Raw genomic sequence first — 12,094 nt, 5'->3', positions numbered from 1 at the left:
AGCAGCTCTGGCTGGCAGTCAGTCCCTCCGCTGCAGCAGGCTGGTGCGAAGGGGGAGGGGAAGGGAGCTTTGGTCCAGCTTCACCTTAGAGTGCAGGATTGCCTGCTGCCTTGGAGGAGGATGAATGGCTGGAGTTGAAGGCAGTGCTCGCCGGCAAGTGTTGGATTTGGGGCTCCTGATTAGCACAAAGCCAGGTGTCATGGGAGCTGCTCTGGAGAGGGCTCGTAAATGCCCCGTTTCCTCTTTTTTTTTCTGGGCAGGTCTCTGAAGCAACTTCTTAGCAGTGAGGAAAGTTTGAACATGCTGATTGAGTGCTGCCGGTACGTCTTATCCTTTCCTTCTATGAAGGAGATGGAAATACAAGGGGAAACGAAGGCAACGTCTCAGCACATGCAGTTCCTGCCCACCTCTGGGTTGGGATCCCAGTGTGCCCTGGCAGCCCCCATGATGCCAAACCTCCATCCTCTTCCCCTGCTTTCAGGCTAAGCTCAACTCGTATGTGGAAGATCTGGGCCAGATCATGGCAGCCCTTCTCGAGACAGAGGTGACCTCTGCCTGTTCCAACACCATGGTCGATGTGAGTAGCCCTCGGGCAACAGGGAAAGCACTGGCCTGTCAAGAGTCGGGGCAGAGAGTTGCGGTCAGTGCTCAGTGGGGCTGAGGGTTGTGCGGAGCTACAGGGGAGCCTTCAGGGAAGCAGTGAGATGGAGAGGGTCTCGAGGAGAGAAAGGCACCCATCATGAGACAGACGCATCCTCCACCAGGTCCTGCATTGCTGGCTCAGCTCGCCCAAAGCATGGGAGCGGGAGAGGGCCCTGCGGGTCTGCACCCACACACTGGATATTCCTGAGGAGCCATTCAGGCTCAAGGTGAGTCGGCACCCCCGCGTGCCGTGTGTCCCCTCCGTGCTGGCCACAGCCCCCAAAGGGAGCCCTGCGTGTCCAGGCGCTGGGTTTTTGGTCTCCAGGGTGATAAGGAAAACCCCTCTGCCCGGTCACTGCTCAGGGGCAGCACGGGCACTGGGGCTGTCAGTGATCCTGTTCCTGGCCCTTATCCCTGCGGAGACAATGCATCTGGAAGCACTTGGGCTCCTTGGTGGTGCTGCTGGGGCCTCTTGCTAGGGATTCCCTGGTGCTGTCCCGTGAGCTCGCAGGGTTATGCCTGGGCAGCTTCTCCAAACGCTGGGTGAGGAGAGCGGGCGCTTCCCTGTCTTGGTCAGCCACGTTCACCCTCCAGTCCCTGCCTGCGCCTGGGGCAGGGAAGGGGGAAGCAAAGTACTCATCTGCTCTCTCTCCCCGGTCCTGCCCGTCCTGTGCCCTCCAGCCACCTCGGGAGGCATGCCTTGGAGAGAGAGGGTCACCGAGTGCCACCTCCCCAGGGCATTTCCAGCAGCAGAGAGCAGTCTGGGAATTCCCCGCCGCTGTCCCCCCCGCAGGACCTTGTCTCCAGTGCCAGGGACTGTCTCCCTCTGTGCCTGAGCCCTCCACACCCAGGAGAGACAAGGTAGTCAGAAAAACGGCTCAGATGTTTTCTCAGGCATTTAGGGGGTGCCTTTGCCCTCGCTGCCAACAGGCAGCTCTCCATGGGGTTTCCCCAAACCCATCCCTTCCGGGGAGGAAATCTCCTGCCCAGGACCAGAGAGGACATCATCGTGATGGCCACATTTAGGGAGGGGGGACCTGAGCTGCCCAGCCTGAGATTTGTCAGCCACAGAACCTGGCTAGTGATGTCTTGCTGCACTGAGTTCAGGGTCCCAGCTTCGCTGCCCTGGGCAGAGGCCAGAGTCTGGCTGTCCCTCAGCGTGACTCTCCTTTTCTACATGGAGTCATAGGCGGACTATGTCATGTACCACTCCAAGAAGCCCTTCCTGCTCTGCAGCGTTGGAGCAGAGCTGTGACAGGGTCTCTCCTGTTTCTGATTTCTCAGAATATCCCATTGTCTGAGTTGGACCGGAGTGGAAGAGTACCTGACAAAAGTCAGTTATCTCCAACACTATAAGTAGCAATTCCAGTGAGACCCTGGAGCGCTCCTGGATGTCAGCGGGCTGTGCCCAGCACCTCCCCTGAGTTGGGACACCGCTCAGGCAGACACCTCGAGGACTGGAAGTCAACCCCCCTTGAGTCCCAGTTATTGCCCGCTGAGGAATGCCAATGAACTGTGAGTATTTGCTCTAAACTCAAAGAGGGAAATTTTAACTCTAGACAAGCCCCTCTTTCATCCACCTCTCTATCCGTGTGCCTCTAATATACACATTCGCTCTTCTGAGTGTGGGTGCTGTTATACTTTTTTGGACCCAATACTTTCTGTCCATTTCTCTGTGTGCATGTAAAAAGGGGCACCTGTGGGCTCATTGGAGTTGCCCGTTGCGAAGGGACCTTTGGCCCAGGCAGTTAAAAACTCAGGTGAAGGGGTGTGTGTGTCCCCTCGAGTGGTGTGTGTTTGTCTGTTTGTGCTCATTTGCCTCTGTATTGGTTTGGGATACCTCAGAGTGAGTTAGTGGGAGTCTTGTCATTTTTGTGTCTGTCATTAAGTCACTGCTCAGTTATTTTGTTAAATTACCCCTTAAATGGGTTAATGATTAAGTGCTGCTGAAATTCAACCTCTTGATCTGCCTTGAAGCGCAAATAAATTTTGAATTGCCGCTGAATCATAACTGTGTCAACTATTTCCATCCGCAGTACCAGCTGACAGATGGGGTTTCTGAATTGCTCTACGCAACCCTGGCCTCCTGCGCTTCAAGGAATAGATCATTCTTCACCAGAGAAGTGGAGGAAACATGAATGAGGCTTTTCCATCACCTCCAGGATCCTCATCCCAGAGTTTTCAACCTCAGAGCCGCTGGAGCTTATTCGCAAAGCCGTAGAAAGCCACGTGGTGACAGCAGAGACACTGTGCCGCTCCTGCCCACTCAGCAGCTGCCGAGTATCTCTGCAGATGGTTCCTACAACTCTTCCAGGCAGGTTTCTCCCGTGCTGCCCAGGGCAGTCTTACCAGGGCTCCAAGCGGTGCTGCCTCAGGCCTCTGAGGCTTGCTTTGGCCACGTGCCTTTGCCTGTAAGAGGGAGCGAGGAGCCACGGACATGACAGAGCGCAGAGGAAAGGCAGTCGGCTGTGAGTGAGGCCGGCGAGCAGTCGGGACGGGTCTCCCTGTCCCCCGCTCTCCCCTCCTTGGCCCCACCGGCACCTCCCACCCCTCCAAATTGGCAGAAGATATGGCAGTGACAGAGTTTTTGCGGCTTCATCACTGACATCAGCTCGCCTGTGTCTGCGCTTCCTCCTGTGGGAGGTGGTACGGGGGCACTTGAGCAGCAGTGGGTGCCAACATTTGGGGAGCTTTGTACCCCGGCTAAATAATATTAAAAAGTTGCAGGGGAATCACGAGGCTGGTTTTGCTCAGAGCAGCCACCAACAGGGTATAGGTACAGGGTCCGTCGGACTCTGAGCTCTGGTGGAGGGGGCTCACAGCCGGTCCTGGGTCACTCCTGCACTTGTGATGTCACTTTGGGGCACGTTCCAGAGCCACCAGCCAGGCAGTGGTTGGGAGACGGTGTTAGAGGGAGGGCATGGACAAAGCGCTGTGGCACCTCCGGGAGAAGAACCTTCCACTGCCGCAGGCTGTGACGTGGGCGATAGCTTGGCTCCCAGTGGACACTCATCCTCACCCAGGGAGAGGAAGATGAGTGCTGTGCTTTGCACCGTCTTCAGTGAGCTTTGCCTGGAGGAGAGACTCTGCGATGTGGTTATCAGCGTGGGTGGCATTGAGTTCAGTGCTCACAAGAACATCCTCTGCAGCTGCAGTTGGGCGGAGAGGAATCTTATGAAATTCAATAAGGGCAAGTGTAGGGTGCTGCACCTGGCGAGTAATAACCCCCTGCACCAGTACAGGTTGGGGGCTGACCTGCTGGAGAGCAGCTCTGTAGAAAGAGACCTGGGAGTCCTGGTGGACAACAGGATGACCATGAGCCAGCAATGGGCCCTTGTGGCCAAGAAGGCCAATGGCATCCTGGGGTGCATCAAGAAGAGTGTGGCCAGCAGGTCGAGGGAGGTCATCCTCCCCCTCTACTCTGCCTTGGTGAGGCCGCACCTGCAGTACTGTGTCCAGTTCTGTGCTCCCCAGCTCAAGAAGGACAGGGAACTGCTGGAGAGAGTGCAGCATAGGGCTACCAAGATGATTAGGGGACTGGAACACCTCTCTTATGAAGAAAGACTGAGGGAATTGGGTCTCTTTAGTCTGGAAAAAAGACGGTTAAGGGGGGACCCGATCCATGCTTATAAACACTTAAAGGGTGGGTGCCAGGAGGATGGAGCCAGGCTCTTTTCGGTGATGCCCAGTGACAGGACAAGAGGTAATGGGCACAAACTTGAGTATAGGAAGTTCCACCTAAACATGAGGAGGAACTTTACCTTGAGGGTGGCAGAGCACTGGAACAGGCTGCCCAGGGAGGTGGTGGAGTCTCCATCTCTGGAGACATTCAAAACCCGCCTGGACGCGTTCCTGTGCAACCTGCTCTAAGGTGTCCCTGCTCTGGCAGGGGGGTTGGACTAGATGATCTCCAGAGGTCCCTTCCAACCCTATGATTCTATGATTCTATGAAACTGCGTGACTTCTTCAACCACGCCTTGGCAGTTACTCTATCGGTGTCAAAAACCAGAGGCTCCAGCTCATCCAGGCCGAGGGCATCAGTGCCCGTAAGGGCTGTAGCACCTCAGGTGTAGCACCAAGCCAGGCTCTGACTGACAGAAACCTGGGACCAAGCGTTCCAGACCCTCTGTTTGCAAAGGCTTTACTTCAGAGAAGAGCCATGCCAAAGGGGATGGAAACCTAAAGCTGAAATTGGATGTCAAGAGAGTGAGCAAAGCCTGCCATCCCCAAGGACAGAGAGAAACAAAGCTCCTGCCCTACATCTTCATTCATTACCATGGCAGCTGAGACAAGGAGCTCACATGCAGGTGCCTATTAAATGCCCACCTGAATAAGGTAGAGGTGAATCTGTCCAGGGGGATCAGGGGCAACAAGAAAGACTTCTATAGGTATGTGGATGAGAAAAGGATGACTAGGGAACACGTGGGCTCACTTGGGAAGGAACTGGGAGACCTGGTCACCTGGGACATGGAGAAGGCTGAGATATTCAACGACTTCTTTGCCTCAGTCTTCCCTGGAAAGGGCTCTAACACTGGTGTTGTCCTCTCCCAGGCACTTCCCAACCCTTCCCAGCCCTCCCCAGCTCTGCCCACCTCCCCTGCCCTCTCCCCGGGACAGCCCAGCAGCCCAGTCTGGGCTGGCCCCACAGCACTGCCCGCCGCAGGGTGGTGCAGAGCTCTGGGCACTCACCGCACAGCCCCAGCTCCTCCCAAGGGCACAGCAGCTCCTGGGGGGCAGACAAGGAGGTCAGCCTGCCCATCAGCCTCAGGGCTTGTGCTGGCGCTGAGGGAAGGAGGAAAGAGAGGTTGGTCACTCTCTGCCTCTCTGGAATTCATATTGTGCGTGATCCACAGCCCTGACTGAATTTGCACCCTTCTCTCCCCAGTCAGCCCCACGCCCCAGGACAGCACAGCAGACCTGGCCCTGGGGTTCCCTCAGACAGCTCCTGCGTCTCCCCACTCTCCCCTCCCTGTGCCTGATGAGGCCCTGCTGACTCCCTCGGCACTGCAGCGTCCTTGTGCGTGGACACAGTGATTCAGTGCTTTATATTGATGGACTTCACCTTTGAGTGAATTCACCTTGGTGCGGTGGAACCCAGTAGTACCCAATAGAACCCAATGAGCTTAGCTCCAAAAACATTGAAAACACAAGGAGAAGAGACTCATTAAAATATTGATTCCTTGAACATGTTCTTGGAAGCAACTTTGGAGGAACAGCCCATCCTTCAGGCACTGCACTTGGGAGGTGCCCTTTTATTGAAGAGCTGTTATCTGTCAGGCCACACCTGACCCAGAGTTGTGCAAGGGTCAGACACAGTAGGATCAATCCTCAAGACAAGTAGTATAAACACAGAAAAATATCAATAAGCAGGATTATGAAAAGAGAAAAAAGCAGGCTCATGGTTTAAGATAAACTCTGGGCAATGTGCGGAGAAGTGGCGGCAGGTTATTGTCGGTGAAACAGCGTCCATTTGGCCAGTTTCCATAGGGCATCCTTGAGCTCCTGGTTCCTCATGCTGTAGATGAGGGGATTCACTGCTGGTGGCACCACCGAATACAGAAAGGACACAAAGAGGTTCAGGGATGGGAAGGAGATGGAAGGGGGCTTCAAGTGGGCAAACACTCCAGTGCTGACAAACAGGGAGACAACCACCAGGTGAGGGAGGCACGTGGAAAAGGCTTTGTGCCGTCCCTGCTCCGAGGGGATCCTCAGCACCGCCCTCAAGATCTGCACATATGACAGCACAATGAAAACAAAACACCCAAAGACTAAACAGACACTAACTACAATAAGCCCAACTTCCCTGAGGTAGTCTGAATGAGAGCAGGAGAGCTTGAGGATGTGGGGGATTTCACAGAAGAACTGGTCCAGGGCATTGCCCCGGCAGAGGGGCAGTGAAAATGTATTGGCCGTGTGCAGCACAGCATTGAGAAACCCACTGCCCCAGGCAGCTGCTGCCATGCGGATACACGCTCTGCTGCCCAGGAGGGTCCCGTAGTGCAGGGGATGGCAGATGGCAACGTAGCGGTCATAGGCCATGACCGTGAGGAGACAATACTCAGCTGAAATAAAAAGGAAAAAGAAAAAGAGCTGGACAGCACACCCTTGGTAGGAGATGGCCCTAGTGTTCCAGAGGGAATTGGCCATGGCTTTGAGGAGAGTGGTGGAGATGCAGCCCAGGTCAAGAACAGAGAGGTTGAGGAGGAAAGAGTACATGGGGGTGTGGAGGCGGTGGTCGCAGGTGATGGCGGTGATGATGAGGCCGTTTCCCAGGAGGGCAGCCAGGTAGATGCCCAGGAAGAGCCAGAAGGTCAAGAGCTGCAGCTCCCGAGTGTCTGTGAATGCCAGGAGGAGGAACTGTGTGATGGAACTGCCATTGGACATTTGCTGCCTCTGGGCAGGGGGACCTGTCCAAGGAGGAAAAGGCAGTGACAAACTGGGAGACTTCTCTGAGGAAATCCCAATGCCATTACTCACAGAATACGCCCTCCCTCATCTGAATGAGGAATGACCCAGCTCCTTCCCAACCCCACAAACTCAATGACATGCTCCTTTATCGGGTAAAATACTACTTTGACACCTACTTTCCATGAGGACACCTCTGGGGCAGGACTCCCAGAGTCAGAGGCAGAAGAAAAGCTGACCCACACCCCCTCCCCAACTCCTGAGATGCAGAGTTCAACAGAGGGGTGGGGAAACAAGGAGAAATGTGTCTGTGCTCTGAAAAAAGGAAGCGAGGAGAGGGAGTCAGACAGACATGTAGTGAAGCCTTCTCCTCAGTGACAGTGTCTCCAGACAGCGACACTGCAGGGCACTTGTTTTTATGTTGTGCATCACTTGTAGGACACACTCACTTCTCCTGGACTGGAGGTGCAGCTCCTGAGAAGGCATCTCGGGCTCTGGACCCTGTGGCTGTGGGGTGGGTGGGAGAGGAGAGCAGAGGCTTCCTGCGGAGAAGTTGTCTGAAGGTCAGGGGATGGTGGGAGGTGCCGGGATCCCCCCTGCGCGGGCACTTCTGGCAGCAGCTCCCTCTGTCCCTGCCCATGTCTGGGCTGCCAGGAGCTGCCCCTGCCTGGAGCTGCTTCTCTGCCCCCAGGTCTCCTCCTGCCAGTGCCCCAGAGCCCATCCCACCCGCTGTGTGCTCAGCTCTGCCCTGCAGACCCCTCCTGGCAGCACAGCACTGCCTGGGGGCATCTCTGGGTGTGCAGGGGCTCAGGAGGGGTTCAGGGATGTGCTAACGAGAACGGGGGTCTCTGTGCCTTCTCCACAAAGGAGAAATCCATTCCCACCTCCCACTGCCCACCCGGACAGCCAAGAGGAGAAAACTCACAGCACAGACTTGTTCCCTTTCAGGGGAAAGGTGCCTCAATGTCCTTCTTCAAAAGGGCCCTCTGCAAATGTCCTGGGGGTGATGGGGATCCAGGAGCAGCCCTGACCCACACATGTCCCTCTCCACAGCAGAAGGCATCTGCCTTGCTGGTGGTCACTCCTTCCACCCAGAGCTTCTCCCCACACAAACTCTGTGGGAGCTCCCCAGGCAGGCGGAGAGCTGACCCTGGCAGGCGGCAGAGTCCCTGCCCCGGCACACAGCCCCCAGGGTGCAGGGACCCTGCTGGCAAGGACAGCCCTGCCCACCCCTCCCTGCACACCCAGGGTCACCTCCTGCAGATGTCCCCAGGAGCAGGCAGCCATTGTGCCCTGTGCCTCTGATGGTGGGGCAGGGAAGCCCTGCTCTGGAGCACGCCCTTCTCCTCTGCCCCAACCATGGAAGGTGCCAGCTTTAGATCGTGCCAGGATCTGCAGCTGCATTGCCCCACAGCCAGAGACTTACTGTGCCGAGGGATGTGGAGATGCCTCCTCTGATGAACACTCCACTCTGCCCTCGCTGCCTGCAGGCAGTGCCCTCAGCCCTGCTGCGCTGTGCAGAGGAGCTGCTCCTGGGCAGAGCTGTCTCTCTGCAGCGCTGCCCACTTGTCAGAAGCTCCCTCCGTCCCAGCAGCCTGGCCCAGCTCAGCAGCAGAGGACCAGCCCAGAGTGGCACTGTCTCTGTCCCCTCTGGGCTCCCTGGAGCTGTCCCTGAGGCTCCAGGGGAACCTGCTGGGAAACAGGATGGAGTCCCTCATGTTCCCTCCCTCAGCTGGGGAGAGACCATTCTTTCCATCAGTGTTGTTTCTCTTACCAGAGTCAGATTTAGGTCCTATAATGCCTTTTCCTTGTCCTGTCATTAGGTGGGACAGTCAGACAGGGACAGGCAGGGATGTTCTTTACCCCTGCTGAAGGAAGGGATTCAACAGAGTCCGTTGAGGCATTTCCCCCTGGGATCAATTCTTTGGGCTGTAAAGGGGACTGAGCTCCCTTCCATGCTGACAAGAAACCCACAGGAGTTGGAGTTCCTCTTGCTTTGTTTCTGGCGTGCACAAAATCAGCACCTGCATGTGAGCTCCTTGTCTCAGCTCCCATGGTAATTAATCATAGACTCATAGACTCATAGAATGGTTAGAGTTTGAAGGGACCTTGAAGATCATCTGGTTCCACCCCCCTGCCCTGGGCAGGGACATCTCCCACCAGCCCAGGTTGCTCCAAGCCCCGTCCAACCTGTCCTTGAACACCTCCGGGGATGGGGCAGCCACAGCTTCTCTGGGCAACCTGTCCCAGTGCCTCACTACCCTCACAGGAAAGATTTTCTATCTAATATCTAATCTAAATCTGCCCTCTTCCAGTTTAAAAGGGTTACCCCTCATCCTATCACTACACTCCATGATCAAGAGTCCCTCCCCACCTTTCCTGTAGGCCCCATTTAGGTACTGGAAGGGGCTATAAGGTCTCCCCGGAGCCTTCTCCTTGGTCATTCAGATTCCTGTCACCTACCCAGCTGCTGCTTTGAGCTTCAGGGAGTTAAAAGTTTGCCTGTCTTTCAGTAGTCTAATTATCTCCTTTAGCCACCTCTGTAACTACGTTTATATCTCTCCTTTTGTACATATCCATCTAAAGCATTTCAGATAAGATCATCCCTTGTAGCAAAGCAACCTCATTAGAGGCAGCTTGTCCTGAGCATCTGGTTGCAGAGGGTGTTTTATTGTTTATCAAACTTGATCACGCTTTACTTTTCTCTGCTTGCAAAGAGGAGAACTCCTCCTGCGCCTGGGTGCAGCCAGGTCTCTGAGAAGCACAGGTGGGAGATGGTGCAGTGGAGCTGTGACAGCCCGCTGCAGACTTCAGTGGAGAAGTCTGAGGTAAGGAAAAGTGATGCAAATCCCAGTTGGCCAGTGACAGGGATGGTGAGGAAGGGGATGTGAGGAGCAAGGCTGTCCAGACAGTCTCAGACCTCAGGGGACTGCTTTTCCTGGCTGTCCAGACCTCCTGAGGGAACCCTCTGCATCAATATCAACTGCTGACCGCTTCTATCGCCTCTTCTATAACTAAAAAGTAAATAAAAAGAACCTTTGAAATAAAAAAATATTTTTTTTTCTATTACATTCTCTTTAAAATCTTCCTTCTAAATTACACTATGAAACAACTCCAATTAGCTCTATTGAAAACTTGAAGAAAATTACAGGAAGAAAAATAGCTCGTTAGGACTTTCTGTACTTTAACGAGCCCCGTGGTGTATTTGGCCCTGACTCCATCAACCTCAGACACTGAGAGGAGACTGAACAAAGTGCTCAAGAAGTCCAAGTCAGAAGCAAAGTACCTTGAGGCCTTGATTGGCCCCACTGAGGGTTGTTACTGCCAAAGCCTCCCCAAGGGCTCGTTAGAGGAGATAACTGGAGGCTGTGGTTGCAGGTAGGCAGAGGCACTGTGCAGGTGGCTGTAATGCTGAGGAATCCCTTGGCTTGGTTGATGCAGCAGAAAGGCCAAACCCTGACCCCAGGCCCTGAGAAGGCAGGTCCTGCCCCTCACTGGTGGCTCAGGGCTCTTCCTGGGGGTGGTGGGGTGTGAGGGTGATCAAGGCCGAATGTAGGAAAACTGCACAACCCTCCCAGCTTCCCCGAGCAACGGGGAAGAAGAAACCATGTCCAGAGCCTCAAAGTAAAGTTGTGCCTATGTTATGGTTGGTTCCCTCTCGCTGGACGCCATTTGGCGAAGCTGGCTCTGGCTTCGTTACTGCTCTGTTATCCTGAAAAACACTTATTGAACATCGTAAGTGTTACGTAACAATTAACACCACACATTTTAAAATTAAGGATTCTCACCCAAAATCAGATCTCCTAAAGGTACATATCGAACATCTCCATTCTCCTGCATCACCCACCAGGTATGCCCCAGTCCTTCAGCAAAAGCAACCCTACGAGTGGGTCTGCCCTTACCTGAGGCCGGGGCAACCCAGACTGTTTTCCCCAACATATTCTTTACGTGCCCCACAGGGACCTGATCCCTTTCTACAGTGGGTAAAGCTCTGACTGAGCTGGACCGGCTCAGCTGACAGTTCCCCTGCTGTTGACCAACCAGGTGCCTTTTGCTAAATGCTGCTCCAATTTTTTAAATGTTCCCACACTCATTGCTTTCAAAATAGTCTTCAGTAATCCATCACATCATTCCACCTTCCCAGTGGCTGGTGCGTGATAGGGGGTGAGATATATCCACTCGACACCACGCTTGTTAGCCCAGGCGTCTATGAGATTATTTCGGAAATGAGTCCCACTGTCTGACTCAATTCTCTCTGGAGTACCATATCGCCACAACATTTGTCTTTTAGGCCATGAGGCTGAAAATAGTGTTACGGGCAGTAGCATGAGACGCAGCATACGTTTCCAGCCATCTGGTGGTTGCTTCCACCATTGTAAGCACAGAGCACTTGCCCGGGCAGGTTCGCGGAAGGGAGATATAGTCACTTTGCCAGGCCTCTCCATACTTGTATTTCAGCCACCATTCTCCATACCATAAAGATTTTGACCATTTAGCTTGCTTAATTTCAGCACATGTTTCACATTCATGGATAACCTGTGAAATATTATCCATAGTCAAATCCACCCCTCGGTCACGAGCCCATCTGTATGTTGCATCTCTTCCTTGATGGCCTGAGGTGTCATGGGCCCACTGAGCTAAAAAGAATTCACCCTTACGTTGCCAATCCAAGTCTACTTGGGACACTTTAATCTTAGCAGCCTGACCCACCTGCTGGTTGTGGTGTTGTTCCTCAGTGGCCTGACCCTTGGGTATATGGGCACCTACGTGACGTACCTTCACAGACAGCTTTTCTGATCAGGCAGCAGTATCTTGCCACAAGTTGGCAGCCCAGATGGGTTTGCCTCTACGCTGCCAGTGTCTCTGCTTCCACTGCTGTAACTGCCCCACAAGGTATGAGCCGCCATCCATGAGTCAGTATAGAGATAAAGCACCAGCCGCTTTTCTCGCTCGGCAATATCTAAAGCCAGCTGGATGGCTTTCACTGCTGCAAACTGACCCAACTCACCCACTCCCTCAGCTGCTTCTGCGACTCGTCGAGTAGGAC

The 12,094-nt window shown here is 54.3% G+C and overlaps 1 protein-coding gene across 1 annotated transcript in view; it reads left to right on the top strand.

Moving 5' to 3' along the window:
- Window positions 1-300: 300 nt before the first annotated feature.
- The window catches only part of LOC309685833 (electroneutral sodium bicarbonate exchanger 1-like), a gene marked incomplete at both ends in the record, with an annotated part of 55,357 nt that continues 43,563 nt past the window's right edge, over window positions 301-12,094 (top strand). Inside the window, 3 exons of the mRNA XM_082501539.1 lie at window positions 301-375; window positions 482-577; window positions 765-869. Of these exons, the coding sequence (XP_082357665.1) occupies window positions 301-375; window positions 482-577; window positions 765-869 (276 nt within the window). The remainder of the gene's footprint in view (window positions 376-481; window positions 578-764; window positions 870-12,094) is intronic.

This window comes from Vanellus vanellus, assembly GCF_965231255.1.
Source record: "Vanellus vanellus genome assembly, contig: HAP1_SCAFFOLD_49, whole genome shotgun sequence".
Lineage (NCBI taxonomy): Eukaryota > Metazoa > Chordata > Aves > Charadriiformes > Charadriidae > Vanellus > Vanellus vanellus.
This window is presented reverse-complemented; position numbering and strand designations above follow the sequence as displayed.